The following is a 22,500-nucleotide window of genomic DNA, read 5'->3' as shown; positions in this document are numbered from 1 at the left end:
CCCTTCTTTTCTTATATTCTCCTCTCTTTTCTTTCCTCCTCCCTCATCTTCTTCTCTAAGCCTGTCTACTTTATTGCCTGCATTCTAAAGTAAACTACATGTGCTCTGGTCTCAGTGCCCCTGTCTCTGATGTCACCCCATATGAGGTTGTTCGTGCTCAGGAGCTCAACGCTCTGCTCGGCCCTAAAGGAGACTCTGCAGCGGTGGATCTTCTCTGTGATCTCCACAGCAGCACAGCGAACGTGGGCCTCTGCCTCATCACTCACTCTGACAGCGACTGGATCTGCCTGCACATCTGTAAACACCTGCAGGCAAGACTGATCCACATAGCATAGACCTCCCACAAAGTGATCCTGCCATTTCATTAGCTGCATTAAAGATTCTTCATGAACAGATCAAAGAATTTTGATAAAGAATTTTACATTTCAGGTAATGGGATCTATGCTTAAGATAAGACATTTGGATTAGGATGAAATAAATGGTTGGCTTTGCACAGGATGATTAGGAATTCACTTAAATTTGGGATTTAGGATTTAATTAGGATAAGGTTAATTCAGGAATTTGTTTAGGATATATGTGTATATGTGTTTTCAGAGGGAACTGGCCACCATTCCAGTGCGATATGTCCACTATGATGTTCCTAAGACTGAGACTTACACACTGCACTCTGTCGGGAAACACGGCTTTGGTGAGTCCTTGAGCCGACACATTTACATTTACATTTACAGCATTTACACTCTTATCCAGAGTGACTTACATTTTTATTTCAGTTTATACACCTGAGGGTTAAGGGCCTTGCTCAGGGGCCCTGCTGTGGCAACTTGGTGGACCTAGGCCGAATTCGAACCAATGACCCTCCGATCAGTAGTCGAACACCTTAACCACTGAGCTACCACATCCCTCAATATGATACTAGGATACCACGTGCTCAATATGATACTAGGATACCACGTGCTCAATATGATACTAGGAGAGCTCATCGTTATCTAGATAAAGTGGAAGGAGTTCCAAGTAACACTAATAATCTGTCTTTACATCCCTGGTGAGCTGGAAAGCATTTCAGAACATAAAGAAAACCTTGAGTTGCTCATTATTAGGTAGCCTTAGATTCACTTTCTTTGCTAACAGGAGAGAAACCCTGAGATGCTTTTCTGCACACCACAGTTGTAAAGTGGTTATTTGGTTATTCCTTCCTGTCTGCTCAGTCCTGTCCTGTCATTCTACTCTGACTCTCTAACATCAACCAGACATTTATATCCCCTACTGCTCTCTGGATGTATTGTTGTTGTTTTTTGTACCATCGAGTTTAGATTTCACAGGCAGCAGTTTCTGTAATATTCAGACCAGCCTGTCTGGCACTAATAATTTGACGTTCATCAAAATGGCACGGTTGATTAAATATTTACTCTAGTGCAACACAGCCTAGCATCTCAGTCAGTCCTTTTCTTTTTCGCAGGACTGGCACAGTGTCACCGCTGAGCCTTTAAGCGAAACCACCTCAGTTATACGCTTGGATTGGATCCGAAATAAAACATCTGCCAAATTAATACATTTATTCTAAGCGGCTCATGAATTTTTTGGATGAATGGCTCCTCTGCCAGTTTTCTCTGTTTGACTGAGTTGTGCTGACTCCAGCACTCCACAGAATTATACACATCTCCTAATTTATGGACTTTTTCTAAACGCCCTCTGATATACGCCATTTCATCCTGGTTTTCACTGAAGCGATTAATTTGAAAAGCCCAGACCCTTTTTTTTTGCTCTGTGTGCAAAAATAAGTTAAAGTAGTTCTTTAAATGTCATACTGAACAAAAAAAAGGTTTGAGTTAGGATTTGCATTTTTTTAAAATAAAGACCACATTTCTATCTTCAGCAATGGAGGTCGGTCCTCAGCCACATGGCGTGATCAGAGCCAACATTTTTACTGCCATGCAGGAAGCTGTTCATCTCACACTTGAATGGGTTCGTCTGTTCAACTCAGGTACCAAGGAGGCTACACTTCCCAGCATGCTTTGAAGGTAGAAGAACATTCAACTGTAGTGATGCGTCTTTGTGTTGTAGTATTGGAGATGTTTCCCCACTCGTCTGAGGCTCTTCGTCAGTTTGGTTCAAATTAGTGGAGAAACATCGTATACTAAGAAGTCAGTGGTTCCTTTTGTTATTTTAATCACCAGGAACTCAGTTTGAGGGCGGCTCAGTGGATGTTTATACGATGGTGGAGAACATAAAATACCCTCAAGATCCTCACACACACACCATCAGTGCAGCTGTGCATCCAGAACTACAGGTTGTGCAAATATTTTGACCTTATGGCCCCTTTCACTCGCTCCAAAATGCTTAAATTATTGAAAGCTGTAGAAGCAGCTGTAGTGACTTTCTCCTATCTCCTTTTCTCAGGATAGAGATTTCTGTCTCCTGCACCCAGGTGATCCAGTCTTCCTTGCTTTCTCTGGAGAAACTCTGAGGTACAAAGGGAAAGAAGCACTCTATCCTTTCTTCATCAACGAGTGTGCGTTTTACGAGACGGGTGTCGCTCTGTCTCTAGCGAGGAGAAGGAAGGTGGAGATTCCAGCCATCCAATGCAGTAAAAGGTGAAGGCCATAATTCGCAAAGAAAGACCAGAGATACAGAGACTGGGATTCTTAAATAAGTCCTTGAAGGTTTCTAGTCGCGTCACAACCCCACACTCCAAACCTCAAAACCTCTACTGTGATCAAAACCTCCATCTTCAACTCCTAGCCCTAACCCCTAAACACTACCCTAACCATGATACACCAATTATCTAACTAGAATGCTAAAGTCTTTACATGTTTATCAAGTCATGTCAGTGATGGAAATCACAGTATTTAAATGTCTGGAATTTCCACTGAAGAACAGATGAAAAACCTCATGAAGAAATGAAGAAGCATCTTCAGTCTATTCCTTGTTATGGTGAGGTAGTAGTTTGCCACTTAAAGTGCCCATAGAATAAAAACTTGTTTCAGAATTTTTTTCAGAACATGTCTCTTTGGTGTTACTTATACGTTCAAGTTCTTCTCTGGAATCCCATCCATCCATCCGTCCGTTTTCTGTACGGTTGATCCTACACGGCTTCGCAGGAAGACTATCCAAGAGGACTTAGGGCACAAGGTGGGGACACCATCCAGAGTACCAACACACACTCACACACTACAGACAATTCAGAGATGCCGAGAACCTTAACAACCTTAACCCTCAGCTCTATACATGGACACAGTTTACTTGGTCTTTTAAAAAAAGAAGTCATTTTATTGAAGTTAAAGGTTACAACTTGATCAGTCATTAACAAATTCAGGTTCAATAACATGAAAAATGCAATAACTATAGAACAGATCCAACAGATTAATGAATCAGAACCTCAGGAGAAAAGCTTACAAAGGGAAGGTCATTGCTTTGCATATCAACGCCATACATTCACAATGCTGGATCATCACATACACAATATAAATTAGTTTAGATTCATTGTTCATGTTAATTACTATATGATGATTTGGTGTTTACAAAACTACACATCCACATATAAGCAACACAATGTTTAAAATAAATAAATAAATAAATCATTTATAACTAAATAATGAAATAGGTTAAAAGGAATGAATCAAATGAAGCAGTACTAGTTAAATAATTTAGAATAAATAACATTTTTAAAGGTTAATGCTTATGTATGATCAGGTCTAATGAAGACTGTAACATACTTAACACACTTAATATTACTACAAAAAAAAAAACAACATACAAAGAAATTAGGCTAAAGTTATACTGTACATTGGAATAATAATATGTAAATTAAAGGATGTTGTGCCTGAATCCATACCTGATTTATTTCCTAGCTTACTTTTGCCACCAACACAGAGCCAAGGAATGAACCAGAACCATTAAGCCACCAGATGTGTGATTGATGAAGACATGACACATGACATTCATTAGCTAGTTAACTAGCTACAGTCATTCTCAAACCAAATCAGTTTCTTTGAGTAAACAAAATGCATTTTTTACATAGTTACTGAAGGATGTGTCACTTGTTAACTTTGCAAGCAGAGACGCGTTAATAAATTTTCCTCCACACTGGTGGTGTAAATGTCATGGTGACGAAATGACCCAACACTGCTAGGTTCGGGTCGACTCTAGAAAAAGTTTCCTGATTAGATGTCTGACTCTGTATCGGTGAAAAGTGCTCTCTGTGCTTCTTCATTAAATTGTGCCTTTAAACTCTTCACAGTTTGTGAGAAACACTCCAGTGAATTCTCCCCCCCCCACACACACACACAAATTTTGTCACATCAGAACAAAGCCATGCAGGAAAAGCATGAAATATTAAAGTGCCTTTGTCTTTGTCGTTATGCCTTTGTGCCCTTGTTACACTTAACACAGGTTAAATTTAATGTAGATAAATATTTATATAATGTATTTACCTTTTAGTAAATCAGATTAATTCTTTTCATGTTTGTTTTGATCGTAGGTTTACTGCTGCTTCCTCTATTGCCATAACGATGTATGAAAAATCATAAATACTTTGATTAAATCATAAATGTTGGCACCTCACTGCAGAATTTAGCTTCTGCATTTAACTGTCAGGGAGATGATGAAGAATCTTACGGCTGGGGTCGTTGCCCTGCAAGTGTCCACACAGCACTTTTCTGCTCTCACACACTCAGCTAGCCTTTACAGCCTCTTCTCTTTATCTCTTCTCCAGCTGCAGGTTTCGGATTATCGGTGCGCATTAGTTCACTGTAAATCTCAGCTAGATGGAAAAAAGTCGTTTTAAGCACAAAGCTTAGGCTATGTTACAATATGCATACAACTGCACTTAATAGTATGTTAGAATAGTACACGGCATTACTCACACGTCCTCCTGCTCTAACACACACCCTGAGCTGGACTACATAATCAGTGCAGTGTGTTTGTGTTGAGTGTATTATACTGTAATTTACTATGTCAGCATGTATGTTTATTATTGTCCCATAGTATTTAGTATAGTATAATAGCAGTCTAATAGTCTAACGACATGCCATTTTATTTATCACATTATTAGCCTAATTGTACGATGTACCTTCCCCTATACTATTTATTACAATAGTATAGTGGTGTACTAGTAATCCATACTATTTAATACAGTAGAATGATGGTGTATTATCTTGTCATATTATTCTTTATGACAGACTGATAACATGTGTACATGTATAGAATAAGTTGCTTTAGTATGCAATATTATTTAGTACAGTAGTATTGTAGTATGTGTTGTTTTAATCCTGGCAAAAAGATGGGGTTTTGGGGTGCAATAGAATGTCCTCACACTATTTTATGCAGTAGTATGGCAGTGTGCCATCTTGCCATACTATTTTGTATGATTCTGATATATTGTCTAGCTTGGTTGTACGGTAGCAATTTATTTCCCGTGCTAATTCAGTACAGTATTCGGATTGCATACTGTATTTTTATTGTTTTCTCTGTGACGGTGTACTTTTAATACTGTATTAATTTTCAAGTCCGGTATTTTGGTGTAATACTGCTGTCTGATTCTACTTAGTATATTATCTGATTTAGGACACAGACCTGGCTGTAATCTTTTGAAATTTGTGCTCTAAGCCACTCGGTAGGCAGTAAAGCGGTAGTAGTTCTTGCTGTGGCTGCGAGCGGCCCACACCAGTAGCGCGGCAGCCATCATGTACAGCGGAGAGGAAATGAGCGCGAGATAAAGGGACCAACCAAGAGAGCCGTCCACCTGGTCTGGTATAACAGAGACACGGTGTAGCAGGTCCATACCCGCCAGAAAACAACACACACAGCCAAGAGTACACACACCTAAGAGAAGAGAGAAAGACGGACATTGTTGGTGTTTAACGGAGAGTGCTGGTGTTGAATGTGGGTGCTTGTTCTCTAAAAAAAGGAAAAAAGATCCTGACCTGCAAGGAGGTGGAGGAGTCCGATGCCCAGTGTGGGACTGAAACTACGACACAAACACGCACAGAATCCCACCAGCGCTCCCACTAACACCAAACACAGAGAGAGAAGGGGCAGGAGAAACTGGCACCTCCACAGATCTATACAAAACAAGGGAAGACATATAATTAAACATTTATATATAAATAATGTTCTATATCTACGCTGTATATTATTACATAGCTGTTATTAATTACTAAAACAGAGAATTAAATACTAGAGAATTAAAATTACACTAAAATAGCTCCTTGGCTATTGCCATGAATGCAGTGCAGTGAATATTACACATTAAGAAGTTGTGTGTTTGTGTGCACCTGTCTCACTCACAGGTGCGTATCACGTCCTCTCCGCTGTTATGGTTGCCGGGCTCTGTGTACTTCGGTGTGAACTGTTGAGACAATGTGAAGCTCACACACTCTGTGTCCATCTCAGGATCTTAACATACACACACACACACAAACCTACATTAAACTTATAATACACATTTGGCTAGTTTATTTTTTGGACGTTCTGATGTAGGCTTGAAAATTATGCAATAAACAACAATGATAATAACAAACATAATATAACATAATAATAATAATAATAACAAAAACAACAACAACATATAACAACAATATAACAATACTAATACTACTACTACTAATACTAATAACAGTAATAATAATAATAATAATAATAATAATAATAATAATAATAATAACAACAACAATAGCAGTAATAATAATGATAATTATTATTATTATAATACAGACATTAAGAGTGCGAGCCAGCACGGATCCCCACCTGGCTCGCGGTACCAGCGGTTGCGGTCAGCAGGCACGCGCACGCACCTCCACCACAGGCCGATGGTGCCGTTGAGGCGGAAAAGCGCGTCGCTCGCTGTTTTCTCATCAAACTCTCCGTCTCTGAGCTCCTGGTGCAGCGCGCGCAGCTCAGTCGCGTTGTGCTCGTGACGCACCTGCGGGCTCGTGTACTGGTACCAGTGGCGCGTGCCCACCGCCACAGACAGGTAGACCGTGGCCAGAGCGCTCAGCACGCACGCGATCACCGACGCCGTGGCGGAGCGGTTGTCCACCATGATGCCGTGTCTCTTCCCTAGTTATTTTTTATTATGTCCTGTTTTTTTCCCTGATTATCCGCAGATCAGATAAAATAAATCCTCCATCTGTTGTTGTATTGCAGCTGAGATTTTGTAAATAATCCTCGTACTTTCCTTTTCCGGTCAGTCGCAGGGAATGCTGGGTAATTTAGTCCTATAATCTGTCGAGATTGTAGTTTTATGTTTTAATTGTAAAAAAAAAAAAACAACATTTCATTTAACAAAAAAATACAAATCTGAGTAAATTTAATCAACTAATACGATCAAGCCTTGGAGAAACATTTTGACACGGAATCGTTAACACGTTTAATGACGTGTTTCTTCCTGATATCGATATTCGCCCCCTGCAGGAGAACTGTCGTCACTGCATCACGATATATCACGATGATATACAGCCGATTTCTAATAAACATAGAGTTTTATTTTTTTGCTTCATATGCTGCTATAACGCCGTGTTGTTTTAACATGCAGAAATATAACTACAAATTTTTTTTTGAAAAGCAAAAAACGCGACTCCGGTGGGACTCGAACCCACAACCTTTGAATCACATCGCAATGCATTGCCTAGAAGTCCAATGCGCTATCCATTGCGCCACGGAGCCACCTGTTGCACGTGCACACACAGGAACCTTTTAACTCATTCATATAAGACCTTTAATATAAGAAATAATTATATATAATATAAGAACGTTATACAATATATAATACATTATACAGACTATATACATTTAAATTTGCCTTGTAGCTTTCATGTAGCTAGCTAACTAGCAGTATATACATATTTATTAGCTAAGCTACTGGCTAAAATCATTAGCTTGTGTGTTTTCTGACCTATTTCTGATTACCAACAAAAGCGATGACGTCATTTTTTCTTAGTCCAATAGGAAACAAGCATAGACACAGAACCCGGAAGTGGGAAAATCTGAAGCGACAACAACTTGGAAAATAACAGAGTTACGACATTAATGACAGAAGCGTCGCTTTAAAAAGACACCGTGATGTAAATTATTAACAGGAACGCTTTTAAACACAGCTTTTCATCAGGTAGGAGCATACAATAAGGTCATATCTATAATTATACCATACAATGTTATATAATTAGACACTTAAAAAGTTGTCTGATAAATATTAAATTATTATGAGTCATAATCTAATAAATAAAACAGTTTATTAGTAATGGAAAACTTATGCAGTCTTTTATTAGATTAGATTCGATTCAACTTTATTGTCATTACACATGTACAATTTCTGAGTGATCATTGAGCTAATTCAATTCTGTAGACCTTAAAGTGCATCATATGAGGTGGAAACTGTAGATGTTTCAATACAGGTGAGTTTCCTTACGTGGATGAAGACTACAACAACGTAAGCATCATCTGTATTAGTTCTTTCTGAGATTCTGATGATGTGAAGAAAAGTGAATGCTGCTGAAGTCATGAACACTCCTGAGTTAACAGCACAGCTGGAGGAGTGTCTCCTCCTGGCAAAAGGAGACGTCAATGCAGCAGATAAGGAGATGTTCAAGAATGTCAGAGGTAATGATTTCCTTTCAGTGTGTGTATGCTGTTTTTCAGGTCGTATATTTGGCAAACATCAAAAGTGTATTGATTATATCAAAGTCCGGGGATGCTCAACTCACGTCGATCCTTTTCCTGCTCTAAAACATTGTCGAATTAAGCCATGAACTGTAATATGTGTTAAAGATGGAGTCGGGTGGAACAAAACAAAACAAATGATGTGGAATACCAACATCCACCCATACCAGTTGGGACAGTATGAGTCGGAAACAAATAGACCATTACAACAGCGCGTGTATACATAAATTACCAGATATCACACTATAAAGACAAAAGATGTTAGAAGTTAAAAATTCACTCTCTTATAGTTCAGGCACTGTGATTACACTTGGTTTAAACCATCTGACATCCAGCTTTTGATCCCTAGGTGTGCTGTCAGCCAAATTGAACACACTCCTGCAGGAGGCAGTGGACATGAAGTGGCCGTTTGTTGAGGAGAAATGGCAGTACAAGCGTTCAGTGGCATCAGAAGACAAAGTGAACACTACAGAGCTCATTGGCAGACGTCTACATCAGCTCATGGTATCGACCTCAGAAATAAAAAAAATAAAAAATAGGAATAAATCAATTTCTAAACAACCAAATAACGCCTCCTACAGCTTTATGTTTGTTTGGCAGTTGTTTACTATAGAATTTTATTGGTCATCATATCTTTAATGGGTTTGTCCACTGAAGTTGATTCATCTGTACAACACAAAAACTTCCCAAATAATTTACTGCCCTTACTTAAGTGTCCATCATTATTCATTATTGATACATATCATTACTCATCATTATTCTAACCGTTTTTTTTTTTTGCCCCTAACAGGCCTTCCTCAGAGCATCCATTATGGCTGCTGAGCCAGCATGGGCGATGTCCACTATTTTGCTGCTGGATCGCTTTCTCTACTGGATAGACGGTTCTCACACACTTCTGAAGATCGCTAAAGCACTACACATGCGCTACCCAGAAACCCCGGTCGCCCCTCAGATCATCATTCGGCAGGCCAGAGTCTACCTCAACACCGGTAAGGTTCTCGTTCTACTGTAACTCAACTAAATAAATCAATTATGCAAAAGGAGAAAACATTAAAATGTTAATAATTACTGTTTTTTTTACTCTCAGGCAAACTACAGAAAGCAGAGTACATTCTGAGCAGCCTGATAAATAACAACGGAGCAACTGGTAAGTCTTGTGAAATTCGAAAGGAAACCCTGATTATCAAATTGTGTGTGAGAGAGAGAGAGCGAGAGAGAGTGTGAGAGAGAGTGTGTGTGAGAGAGAGAGAGAGAGAGAGAGAGAGAGAGAGAGAGATTTGATTGGGTGGTTGGTCAAATTCCCCTTCTCAATAATGAAATATTATTTTACTGTATAATGTATAATGTTTCCACTTCAGGAAGTTGGAAATATCAGCGGGACTGTGATCGGGTTCTCGTGCAGTCAGTCAGTGTTCAAGTTCGGGGACAGGTGCTACAAAAGCTAGGTACGATTCTGGCTCACCAAAAAGCATTTAAATGTTCGTATCAGTATTTTATGTTAATTGCCTAACCTTACATCACAAAAGCACACACGATTGCGATATGATCACATTATTGTAGGCTACACTCATGTATAGAAAACTATACACCTATAGCAGATACATATTTTCAGCTTTGTGTGTATAAATATATTGTGTGGATGCTGTGTTGTAGGTCTGTGGCTGGAGGCAGCAGAACTCATCTGGGCTTCGCTAGTCGGTTTTAATGTGCTGCCTCTTCCTGATAAAAAGGTACATTTAATCAAGCCATATACTCTCATATTCAGTATGGTGATTTTTCCTGTCATCATTAATGTTCACTGTTTAAGTTGGTTTCTTGCTGTTGCCCTTTTTTTCTAGTAGTCAGTCTATGTACAGTATTTGATTATTACATGTTTGTATATTACAGGGTATTGGAACAGCTCTTGGACTTCTGGCTAACAATTTGATCTCTATGAATGATAAAGACTTTGCTACATTCCAGAAGAAGCCTCATATCAATCTGGTATGTAGATGTTCATATTTTCAAATGCTAATATAAATTAAATAAATAAATAAATAAATCTTTTATGTCTCTATGTCTTGAACAGAGTTTCTTGGGAGATTTTAATCATCGACTTCTCTGTGCAGCTCAGGCTGCCAAAATGGCTGCCGTGTACAGTCAGTTTTGCTCTCTGTATGTACTTACCCACATGGTAAGTGGTGTTTTTTTCACTTTTTTTTTCTTTTTTCACTATTAATTGTCCCACACTTTCCCACAGTTTATTGTCTTGTTTTTGGCTTTTTCTAAGCAAAATTAGAAATGTCTTGTTGCTTCCAGCTGAATCTTGATTTCTTACTTCACAAACTGTCTACAGGTTACTCAAGGAACATGTCTCCTGTCCTACAGTTTTTCAAAAGACTGTCAAGCTCAATCTAAGCACAAATATCTCACATTGGCTAAGGAAGCATTTGAGAATGGTTTGCTAACAAAGAAAGAGCACGAGGTGGTCACTAGTCAACAGGAACTACACACACTCCTCAGAGCAGCTTACTGCTTAGCCACAACCAACAAATGGATGTTTGGTCCGAGCGAACAGGTGAACGTGGCTGTTCAATCTTGCAAGGAAACTATGGTTCTTTTTTATTCTTACTGCTTTAAAGATGACTCTGATAAGAACGTACTTTCGTCTGAAGTCATGGCGAAGCTGCAGCACATTAAGGTGCTTCTCAAAATAAAGCCCTTCAAAAATTCTGACCCATGTTCGTTTATTCCTGATAGCTACCGTGCCATAGAGGACAGACCAGTCCCGTTCACTATAGTCGATTTCACAAAGGTCATGGAACGTTTTCAGAAGCACCACAAATCGGTGTGTGAAGCTTTTTCTGTGCAGAAATGTAGACGAAACCATCAAGACACAAGTCATGCTAACTGCATCACAGCCGTCCAAACACGAACCGAGTCATTTGCAACAGAATGTCATAACACATGCTATAAATCAAATGAATGCCAGCTGGGGATCAAGAACAAAAACATTTTGGCCATGCCAGAAAACTCAGATCAGTTTGCAGAAACCGTCTTTGATACTATGGGTAGCGAGGAAAAGAAACCAAGTATAAAATCCCCAAAAACAAACATTTTAAAAAATTCTGGAGGAAGCAGCAGTTTAGGATCTTCGTGGACAAGTCTCTCTGATAATAATGGGACTTCACCAGTTCTAGTCAATCCTTTCTGTTGCACTGAAGCAGATGACGATGATAGTGTTGACAAACAGAACAGAAATGACGGTATTGTAGGCAAAAGTGCCAAAACTGCTAATGATAGCAATCAGACCGGAAGAGATCATCCCTTTCATGCAAAGAGGAACATGCATGAGGTTCATGGAGGTACAGGGGAGAGCATCTCTAAAGCTAGCAGTCAAGTCTGCACAGGTCTTCCCTTTCTAGCTGGTGCTAATCAACAACAGTCAAATCTTGCACTTTGCACAACCTTGGGAAGTGAAGAGAACAGTAAAATGAACCATCAATTTGATGGGAAAGACAAAACGACAAGAGCTTCCTCTGGATCCATTAGTAGCTTGGGCTCTTCATGGCAAAGTATTTCATTCTCCAAGTCACCTCCCATTGGAGGTTTCACTGAGGTCTTGAAGGACAAGCAAGAGGTCGATCAAAATTGTGACACGTTACCAACCGAGGATGAGGATAGCTCAGGAAGTTCCTTTGAGTATTTAAACCTAAGTTCTTCAGCATCATCAATTCAGAAAGAACAGTTTAGCCCTTCCTACCAGACAGGAAATGATGCAAGCAAAGCCCAGACTGGAAGTTTGGATCACAAACAGTTATTACCATCTACTGAGCTTGACTCATTTGAATTTCTGCACATTGATCAGTCTGAAGCAACACAAGGAAACACAACTGCAGCAAACAAACACATGAAAGACCACACTAATGACACTAATGACATTGACACTAATGACAATGCCTATGAATGTTCTCAGATATCTGAAAAGATGAACAAGTGTGCAGACAGAGATCAGTGTCCATCCAACAAGAAGAGCAGGGTTTTATCCAATGAGAACTGTTGCAATGGCTGTTTTCAGGGTTGCGAGATGGGAGGTGTAGTTTTGACAGAGCAGGACTACAGATCCCTCCTGTCAGGAGTGTGCCAAGGCTGCCTACTGTGGAGGCTTCCAGACAAACCATTTAAACTCAGCCATTACAACAAAGCTTATAGTAGGTTCCTCTATCAGTCTTAACATTTTAGCCGAAAATGTTTTGTTTATTTATTTTAAATATTCACATCTTTGAATGAACTCCAACAGCCACATGGGCCCTGGGTTTGTGTTGGACACCTTGAACTGGGGTGCAATAAATTAAGGAGACAGAAAAATATTTAATCTGTTTTGAGACATAACATTAGTAAATATTACTAATACAATAACTGTCTTTAAACTTAATTGTTCAAGCTGTTAATCCAGTATTATATTTAATGTGCCATTTTTTAGGTGCACTTGTTTTAAAATACTCCAAGACTACAGACTCCTGGACGGCCTGCGAAACAATCGCGTACGTTGGAGAAGTGCTAAAAATGGACGTCGAAGGAAGACAGAGACAAGCCTTCAGAGTTCAGTATCTACATCAAGAACTACTGCTGGGCAGGTTAGACCCAGAATCCGCTCAGTCTGTATAACTGGGTCAAACATAATCACTGATCAGTGCTAATTTGTTTTCTTGTCCCACACTCCACAGTTACGTAGGTAAGGAGTATTTGAAAGAAAAGAAAATCGACGCACACCTGGGCGACGTGGAACGGCAGATGACGGCTCAGTTTTATGTCATGGAGTTCAACAAGCGCCTTTATGAAAACAACATCACCACGCAGTTCTTTTACCTTCCTTCTGAGATACTGCTGGTAACATTCCCAATCGCTGTTTATATTTATTCCTGCCTGTCTATCAGTGTTTCCATTTATTTATCCACATAGCCACAGCGCCAGCCATCCATCCACCTATCTGTACCAACCCCAGAATTCCTGGAGAACAGAAAGAAATAGCTTATTTTTCCATTTATGCATTTCAGATTTTCATTGCAATCAAATGGAAACTAAAAAGGTTGTCTTGAGATCTTGTTTCTCTCAAAATGATAGACATCCCTAAAGAGCATTATTAAGAAATGCAGGCAGACGCATTGAACATTGAACATATAACCACCAGGAACAAAATCACTGTAGTGGTGCATCAGAGGCACTTGTAAAAACTGACGGATATTTGTGTCTGATCTCTAATAAGTATAAATGAAAATGCCTTCATAATCCTTAGTGATAATAGCGGCACTGTTCTAGCTCTGAAACCTGGTCGATTCTTTGTGTTTCAGCTCCTGGAATCTGACACCATCTTGGCCTGTATATCAGTAGAACCATACATGCTGGGGGAATTCGTGAAACTCACCAACAACACCACAAAAATCAACAACCTACATTCAACCACAGATTATGGCATCGCTTTTGGACATTTTACATACGAGTTCTCCAACAGCCAGGAGGTGGTGGTAGACCTGCAAGGTACGGAAGAACAAGGCAACACTAATGCCTTACTAATGCATTTTATTTAGGATACGATTGTGTTGCCCTTGTAAATTGACACCCAATCTGTGTGTGTAAAACAAGCTCAAATTACTAGTCTAAACATTTGTGTGTTTGTCAGGCTGGATGACGGCAAATGGGAAAGGACTGATGTATCTTACAGATCCCCAGATCCACACAATCAGGAAACCTAAATCTGTCAATAACTTCCACCACAATGGAATAAGGAAGTTCCTAGAGGATCAGCATGGAAAGCATTGCAACTCCATCTGTACAAGGGCTGCCCTAAACACACTTCCACTACAGATAATCAGATAGACACTTACCCCAAGTATGCAAAGGGCACAAGTACCTCATTTAAAAAACATTGGTTTTAGTGGTGGCTCAACTGGTTAAGGCTCTGGGTTGTTGATCGGAGGATTTGGGTTCAAGGCCCAGCACAGCCAAGCTGCCACTGCTGGGCCCTTGAGCAAGGCCCTCAACCCTCCCTGCTCCAGGGGTGCTGTATCATAGCTGCCCCTGCACTCTGACATGTGAAGAAAAGAATTCCACTGTGCTGTATATGTGGCTTTAATAAATATATAGATATGCCCCCGTTCTATATATTCTATAATCTTTGCACAGGAACTTATTTCTGTTTTAATGTTTATGTTATGTCGAATTTTCCATGATTTTAAGACATTTAAATAAACAATGTGTATAGCTGGTGTGGTTTTGGGTGTGCGTTGACATTCTTGTTGCACGGGATCATATTTAAGCAGGTCACGAGTGATTTTAAAACCTGCTGAACAATTTTCTCTAGAGATATCTGTCATCTTGTGAGAGGGAGGAGAAAATGTGAAGCGTTACGTTCGTTTTAGTTTTGATGTTTAACTTAAAATTATTAGTCATAATAAATATTATAATTAGTTATGTGCATATAGAACTAAATAAACATGATTAATCAAGAAAACCTTATTAGACTAAGTTGTTGACCATGTATGATGTAATAACTCCGGTGCAGGCGCACGGATCAGATGACAGCGACGTCAGTAATCATGGGAGCTGTGTAAGCATGACTCAGGAAACCTGCAAACAATCTTCCCGTTTGTGTCAGACATTTGGTAAAATATCGCACAACATTGGCATAAAGGATAAACTCAAAAGAAGTAAACACATCTGATTCAAAGATAAGGCCATGTTACCCAAGAGTGTGTTATTATACAGTGTCATACAGCAACCTTCACGATTACAATTCCGAATGAAAAAGAGGAAGTAAGAGTGTGTTTACAGTGTGGTGGTGGTGTTAGCAATGCACTATATAAAGGCATGAGGGAGCATAACTCAGACAAGTGAAAACACTGAAGTGAAAAGACATGCAGCTGTGGTTGTATTGCACTCTGTTGGTGTTTGCGGCAGGAGGCTGCTTGGCACAGAGACCTCGTCCTTGCAGTAAGTATAGGACGTCAGTGTTTGTATTAGAGATCAGATCGTTCAAGGTTCTGTAAAATAAAAATTGTGTATAATACACTTATTCGAATATGTTACATCTTATATAACCCATGTTGCACACACGCCTCTAGGGTTTACATAGAATGTTTTTTAAAACTAAGTTATTCTACAAGGTCGTAACAGAAAATACAAACTAATTAAAACTGTCAAGAAGGACATAGTAACTCACATAACCACTTTACAACCGTGGTGAGCGGAAAAGCATCTCCAGAACGCATACATAGTATTACGGTTGTCTGAGGCTAGATCTGGGACAGGCTGACCTAACCATAAAATTCTGATTGGATGATTGCATTAGAATTAAGGTCTTTTGCCAATTTTTAAATGATCCTAGTTAGGCAGGTAGTGCTTTAGTATTTGTGATAAGATCTTATGTTTCTTATATTGAAAAAATCTGAAAGGGCATTGAATGGACGCAACCTTCACGATTACAATTCCGAACAATTTTTGTTCGGAATACAATTTTTATGTATATACATATACATAAAATTTTCATTGTCCATTCAATGCCCTTTCAGATTTTTTCAATATAAGAAACATAAGATCTTATCACAAATACTAAAGCACTACCTGCCTAACTAGGATCATTTAAAAATTGGCAAAAGACCTTAATTCTAATGCAATCATCCAATCAGAATTTTATGGTTAGGTCAGCCTGTCCCAGAAAATCCCTTAAATCATTATGGTCAAAAGGTTAAAGTGAAGTTAAAAGTACTTTAAACCCATGTGTGTAATATATATATAGTAATGTATATATATATTACACACATGGGTTTAAAGTACTTTTAACTTCACTTTAACCTTTTGACCATAATGATTTAAGATTGACCATAATGTGCTGTTAAAGTAAGCTGTGATAAAAAGTAATTTAATATCAATGCCTGCCTTTGCCTATACATTATCTAATCACTATCAGAAAACACAAATATACTATAGAAATACAGTGCAGTGCATTTGGATTGAAATAAATATGTCTATGGTTAATTATTTACAGGAAGTCCTCCTCTACTTGAAGGAAGCTTTAGCGTGGTAAGTGTTAAACCTTTTCTATTCCGTCAGCATCAATTCGCAATATCCTTACCAGACAATCATAGGGAGATTTTCTAGTACAATCACATGTGCCAATTTTTTGTATCAGAATTTCCAAATTATTTATATTTATACAAGAATTGATTTTAAATCAACGCTGTTACTAAGCATCTGGAAAAGCATGTAACTGTTGTATCTTTAATAATGATAAAGCAGAATCACTTTAGTAAGAAACTAAACAAATGTGACCAAAATATCAACAAATATATTCTTATTAAATTATTACAAGACTCATACCACTAAAATGAGAGGTATTGCACTGAGCATCAGCTGCTAACTTCTGTGCAAAGTGTCACAACTTGTCAATTCATACTAGAGAAAACTTCAGTGGACTTCAGAAAATCCACTATTCAAGGCTACAGTAGCACCTGCACGTGATCAAGAACATCTCTTATAGTCTACATTCATTCATGATTACAGTAGTTTTTCCACTAATCATTTTACTCATACTGGGGGGCACGGTGGCTTAGTGGTTAGCACGTTCGCCTCACACCTCCAGGGTCGGGGTTCGATTCCCGCCTCCACCTTGTGTGTGTGGAGTTTGCATGTTCTCCCCGTGCCTCGGGGGTTTCCTCCGGGTACTCCGGTTTCCTCCCCCGGTCCAAAGACATGCATGGTAGGTTGATTGGCATCTCTGGAAAATTGTCCCTAGTGTGTGATTGCGTGAGTGAATGAATGAGTGTGTGTGTGTGTGTGCCCTGCGATGGGTTGGCACTCCGTCCAGGGTGTATCCTGCCTTGATGCCCGATGACGCCTGAGATAGGCACAGGCTCCCCGTGACCCGAGGTAGTTCGGATAAGCGGTAGAAGATGAAAGATGAAAGATGAAAGATTTTACTCATACTAAATCTTCACGTCGATCTTCTTCTCAGGTAACTCAAAATGGAGGTTACAGCGCATATGGGAAGTTCGCCTACGACGCGTTTTTCCAGCGCATCCGCCTTGGAGAACTTATTAATACCAATAATAAAACACTCATTAAGGATGTTCTGCTGCTCTTTCAAGAGGTAAGACACACACAGAGAGAAACCAAACTGAGGAACCAACACACATCATCAAATTTTATAACATGTTAGTTGTCAGGATTTAAATGATGGAGAAAAACAATGAAACAATTTCATATTTTTCATACATGGGTCATGGTCGTCCTCTCCGAACAGTCTGGATTCTGTTTGTCTGATAAGAGCATATCTTACAATGATTAAGTGTATATTAATCATTTCTAATCAAAGATATACATTACACACAATTAGAAAATGTAGCTTACATTGCATAAGGTCTAATGAGTAACAGTTAGTTAATATAATCAGCATGATTATATCAGAATGATCCCAAGTGGTCCATGTAGCAAATTACATGCAAAGCTGATTATTTATCCCTCAATAATCACATGGAACATGGAGACAGAAACCAAATTAAGGAACAAACACACATCCTGATATTCTGTATCATGTTAATTTTAAAGAACCTAATTAAGGGGGAAATCCCACTGATGAACATAATTTCTGAAAAAATCAATTGGGTCATCTCACTTCCTCTCTGAACAATCTGGTTCCTGTTAAATTTATCCATCAACACTAACAATTATCAACAATATAGTATAAAAAAAGGAGCAGCAGCTGGTCTGCTTTCTTGGTTTAAGTAGTTTGCAAGGTTCCTCAGCTAGCTAGTTCATGTTAATTTGTTAACATTATTCTGAGTATTACATACAGCAGCGGTGTCCAATCTTATCCGGAAAGGGCAGGTGTGGCTTCTGCTTGGATGGAATGAAAACCTGCACCCTCACCGACCCTTTGTGGATAAGATCGGACACCGTTGACATACAGGCTCTTGCGTCTCTATTTAACAATCACTACTGAACAAAGTTTAAAACAGCTTTAATTATATATATGTATATATATATATATATATAAAAACTGTTGCAGTACACAGTGAAATTTGTTTAACTTGTTCACTCTAATCAGCATGTGATGTACCTGATCGACCACAAAAACAAGACGTGCCAAAAGCAGAAGCTGACGTCCCAGTTCCATCCGATGAAGATCCCTTGCAACTCTACTTTTCTTGGGCAGGTGGTGATAGGGAGTCTCTCTGCACCTGGAGAAGGTCTGCTTGTTAACACCTGGACTAAAGAGACACCCGAGAACCAAGGTACAGACACCAAAGCATGATGTCTGAAAAAATTATACTGGCACTCTAAATTTTACGTATACGTATCTATATGTGTTTCATCATATTAAATTGCTTTAAAAGTTAGCTTGGGCATGTACTGTCTAACCTTGATTGTGATGACTAACGGTGAAATGTTTAGTTTTGAATTTAGGTATAAATATTAAAGGTAATTTTCTCCGTTTTGATGCTCACACTAATATCAGACGTTTCTTTTTCTTACCTCTAGGCCAGTACGTCCTGACGTTTACAGAGTTTGGCTGCCTTCCTGTCACTGTCCTTTTCAACAGTCCTAAGACTGGCTGGGTTGTGACCAAGTAAGTATATGAGAGTGTGTGTGAGAGAACATGAATACATGTTATGTGTGTCTATAGAAAGCCAGGATTTAATTGATATGTTAATATTCACACATTAAATGTTTAATGGTCTTTTATTTGTTCAATTGTTTATGACCAAATTAGGAGAAACAAATACTGTCTTATCTGATCGTTTCTATTCCCACCCAGTTATTTTAACATCATTCGTGGGATCAAGGATCCAGCCCTGTTCATTCCTCCACCTTTCTGCAAGAATGCTTCACTGGAAACAGAAAACGAAGGAAATTTCTTCAGTGTTTTCTTCTGAGTCGATACTACTGCTTTATATGACCCATATGTAACATCACTGAACATTAATCTACTTAAATAAAGAGTTCAGCAAATTTAAATGTGTACAATATGCTGAGTTGTAAAAAAAAGGTAATAAAGTGATCTATTTAACTATCTAGCTAAATTAATACATCTTCCAAATCCTAATTAATTCAGGTGGAACTTTATCATGGAGCAGGTCAATGATTTATCAGGGGAAAAACAGCCTTGCTTTTCTAGTAGTTTCAGAACATCATTTCTTTGTGCTCTGATCGGTTAAAATCTTTGGAAATGAGTGCAAATTAAATTCAAATAATGAACGTTAAGTGACTGGATACAGCGCTGTAAGTCGTAGCTCAAGTGGTTAAAGTGTTGGACTACTGATGGAGATCCTGGGAGTTGAACTCATAGCATTTCAAAGCTGCCACTGCTGGGCCCTTGAACAAGGCCCTGTACACTCATCTGCTTAATTTTATAAACAAGTCGCTCTGGATAAGACTCTGCTAAGGTCCGTATTATTGGTCACAATATAAACAAAATTAAAAATGTGAAAATCACAGAAATATTCGATACACATTTGGAATTCTGTGTATATCAGCTGCGTATATTAACAGAAATGCCCTTATAGATTTTTTTTTTTTTTTTTTTAACTTTTATTTAAGTTCAAATGCAAAAGTCATTAAATATTACATGACAGGGATCATTAGCCAGGGATGAAATGATGTCATATTAGTTAAAGGGTGCGAACAATCTTCCTTCTATACCAGCAACATACATTTACATAAACAATAATAGTCAAGTACATTGTAGCACGTATTAGTGAGAGCGCTGCATTCGTTACATCCCATATTTGGCAGATTTTTAAGAGGCAGGTTTCTTGTCTTAATAAATGATGAGTAAGAATTTTGAAATTGCCTGGTATTGATTTGGTCCTTTCTGTGTGCTAAAGAGAAATGCAAGTGAACAAATTCTTTTCTTTTCAATCAGCATCTTAAACAGTTAATTTAGTGTTCCTCTTTATTTTTAAAGAACTGAAAGGGAACAACAGGAAGCAGGCTGGTTGCGATTATTAATGAGAAATCGTTATTCGAAAAGCACTTGGCTCTGATATTAAGATCGTATCAAAAAATGTGAATACTATTCTAAAGTGAGCAAGCATTTTAAAAAGGAGTGATATTCAGAATGACTAACAGACACAAACATTTGCATAAATCTGCATATACTTTGTTTTCATGTAACTTGCATCGAGACCCATTTACCCATCTAGATTTACTTATTCGATATTTTGTCGCTTAAATCTAAACCAGATTTCATTTGTTTCTTAATGACTCGCATGGAAAATTGCATAATGATCTCTGAATACTTCATATTCGAGAAAACGACGTCCAAAGTCGTCAGAGCAGGTAAGAAGTAGGAATACTTTTTAGTGGTAGTGTTTGAAATTTCATTTGATTTTGAGGTACAAATTGAAATCGTTCAAAAAATAATGACAGAGTACAAATAAACGGTTTGTACGAGCCGAGCCTGAACGTCCTTAGACCTTGAATAACCTGAAGCTATTGAATAGAGGTGATTCTCTTTGGTTTGGAAAGACAGAAGTATGAAAGCCTGGACTGAAGTTCCTGAGAGAAAACAGGAAGTGCTGCGAAAGGGTGTCTCTGATAGGTAGAGAGGTTTTTTCTTGACTGAGTTGTTCCAGTGAAATGAAGCGATTAGGTCATGAGGAGGTGGTGCACGTGCTGAAGCTGATGCTGCGACAGGACCAGAGAGTGGGTTTGTTCTTTACCGCGAGCACAAGGGATCATCACTTTACCTACCAGAACGGTGCCGCACTTCTTCTCCCCTTCCGCCTGGAAGACAGAAATTTACACATAGACATCAAGTCTACTATGGAAAAATATAAAAAGCACACAAGCCTGGCTTAACAGATTTTTAATGTACATTTTCTACTTTTTGATTTCTGTCTGTATGTATACATGATAAAATACAGTATAAGATTCTTTTTGGGATGATCATCAGAAGAGAGGAGAACAAGGAGCGCTGATATAAAAGTGTGTGTGGTCTCACCTTGATGAATGTGGATGAAGGAAACGTGGCAAAATCAGAGCGAACTCGAGCTCCCACCTGTTGGTTTACTACATGCTCTGATACTTCATTCTGAGATGGTGAAAGAAACGAAAAAAATATACAATTAATATAAGAATAAAGAAAATCGTATATACAATTGAACATTATTATTATTTCTGTGTTTTTACCTTTAGTTTGTCTAGTGCATCACTCAGAGACTGCAGTCTAGCCGTCTGCTCTAACAGTTGAGCGCTGGCACTTACTGCGGTATGAGAGATAAATACAAAGTTAGTGTTTACATACTCTGTCTTTCTCACACGCTCACACACACACTCACACACACCCACTCTCACTCACACACACCCACTCTCACTCACACACACCCACTCACAACCACTCACTCACTCACACACCCACTCACACACCCACTCACTCACTCACACACACACACCCACTCACTCACTCACTCACACCCACTCACTCACTCACTCACACACCCACTCACTCACTCACACACACCCACTCACTCACACACACACCCACTCACTCACACACACACCCACTCACTCACACACACACCCACTCACTCACACACACACCCACTCACACACTCACTCACACACACACCCACTCACTCACACACACACCCACTCAATCACACACACCCACTCAATCACACACCCACTCAATCACACACCCACTCAATCACACACACTCCCACACCCACTCAATCACACACACACCCACTCACACACACCCACTCACACTCACACACACCCACTCACTCACACACACCCACTCACACACACCCACTCACACACACCCACTCACACACACCCACTCACACACACCCACTCACACACACA

The 22,500-nt window shown here is 39.0% G+C and overlaps 5 protein-coding genes and 1 non-coding gene across 9 annotated transcripts in view; 3 read left to right on the top strand and 3 right to left on the bottom strand.

Moving 5' to 3' along the window:
- Positions 1–2,844, top strand: part of LOC132860605 (N-acyl-aromatic-L-amino acid amidohydrolase (carboxylate-forming) B-like) — a 3,541-nt gene extending 697 nt beyond the window's left edge. Inside the window, exons 3-7 of the mRNA XM_060891844.1 lie at positions 116–311; positions 595–688; positions 1,874–1,981; positions 2,175–2,287; positions 2,398–2,844. Coding sequence (XP_060747827.1) covers positions 116–311; positions 595–688; positions 1,874–1,981; positions 2,175–2,287; positions 2,398–2,595 — 709 coding nt within the window. The 3' untranslated portion in view covers positions 2,596–2,844. The remainder of the gene's footprint in view (positions 1–115; positions 312–594; positions 689–1,873; positions 1,982–2,174; positions 2,288–2,397) is intronic.
- Positions 2,845–3,266: 422 nt separating this feature from the next.
- cldnd1a (claudin domain containing 1a) lies at positions 3,267–7,253 on the bottom strand. Of its 2 annotated transcripts, XM_060864202.1 has the most exons (5): positions 6,745–7,253; positions 6,286–6,393; positions 5,922–6,059; positions 5,572–5,820; positions 3,267–4,759 (listed from the first exon to the last, which is right to left on the bottom strand). In XM_060864202.1, the coding sequence occupies exons 1-4, from the start codon at positions 7,037–7,039 to the stop codon at positions 5,600–5,602; spliced, it is 762 nt and encodes a 253-aa protein (XP_060720185.1). In that variant the 5' UTR covers positions 7,040–7,253; the 3' UTR covers positions 3,267–4,759; positions 5,572–5,599. The 2 variants fall into 2 exon arrangements, with proteins under 2 accessions (XP_060720185.1, XP_060720184.1); XM_060864201.1 differs by having other exon boundaries at positions 3,267–5,820.
- A 317-nt stretch (positions 7,254–7,570) lies between these two features.
- Positions 7,571–7,662, bottom strand: trnar-ucu (transfer RNA arginine (anticodon UCU)). Its single transcript is given in 2 exon segments — positions 7,571–7,606; positions 7,626–7,662. It is a non-coding gene; the product is annotated as a tRNA-Arg (tRNA).
- Positions 7,663–7,961: 299 nt separating this feature from the next.
- On the top strand, positions 7,962–14,917 carry alpk1 (alpha-kinase 1). 2 transcript variants are annotated; one of them, XM_060864199.1, is made up of 14 exons: positions 7,962–8,104; positions 8,391–8,595; positions 9,005–9,159; positions 9,446–9,644; positions 9,743–9,802; positions 10,014–10,100; positions 10,309–10,385; positions 10,543–10,638; positions 10,724–10,828; positions 10,991–12,845; positions 13,118–13,271; positions 13,362–13,524; positions 13,986–14,172; positions 14,315–14,917. In XM_060864199.1, the coding sequence occupies exons 2-14, from the start codon at positions 8,496–8,498 to the stop codon at positions 14,509–14,511; spliced, it is 3,435 nt and encodes a 1,144-aa protein (XP_060720182.1). In that variant the 5' UTR covers positions 7,962–8,104; positions 8,391–8,495; the 3' UTR covers positions 14,512–14,917. The 2 variants fall into 2 exon arrangements, with proteins under 2 accessions (XP_060720182.1, XP_060720183.1); XM_060864200.1 differs by having other exon boundaries at positions 7,973–8,104; positions 8,342–8,595.
- A 536-nt stretch (positions 14,918–15,453) lies between these two features.
- On the top strand, positions 15,454–19,647 carry epdl1 (ependymin-like 1). Its single transcript, XM_060864198.1, has 6 exons — positions 15,454–15,624; positions 16,679–16,713; positions 17,645–17,779; positions 18,737–18,923; positions 19,171–19,258; positions 19,448–19,647. Exons 1-6 carry the CDS (start codon positions 15,549–15,551, stop codon positions 19,563–19,565), a joined length of 639 nt encoding a protein of 212 aa, XP_060720181.1. The 5' UTR covers positions 15,454–15,548; the 3' UTR covers positions 19,566–19,647.
- Positions 19,648–20,200: 553 nt separating this feature from the next.
- Positions 20,201–22,500, bottom strand: part of dctn1a (dynactin 1a) — a 16,649-nt gene continuing 14,349 nt past the window's right edge. For both annotated transcript variants that reach the window (XM_060864197.1, XM_060864196.1), the window contains 3 exons: positions 21,823–21,896; positions 21,635–21,724; positions 20,201–21,417 (listed from right to left, as the gene is read on the bottom strand). In XM_060864197.1, the coding sequence (XP_060720180.1) occupies positions 21,280–21,417; positions 21,635–21,724; positions 21,823–21,896 (302 nt within the window). In that variant the 3' untranslated portion in view covers positions 20,201–21,279. The remainder of the gene's footprint in view (positions 21,418–21,634; positions 21,725–21,822; positions 21,897–22,500) is intronic.

Source organism: Tachysurus vachellii, chromosome 2 (assembly GCF_030014155.1).
Source record: "Tachysurus vachellii isolate PV-2020 chromosome 2, HZAU_Pvac_v1, whole genome shotgun sequence".
Taxonomy (NCBI): Eukaryota; Metazoa; Chordata; class Actinopteri; order Siluriformes; family Bagridae; genus Tachysurus; species Tachysurus vachellii.
The sequence above is the reverse complement of the archived record's forward strand: the minus strand, read 5'-3'. Positions and strand labels throughout refer to the sequence as shown.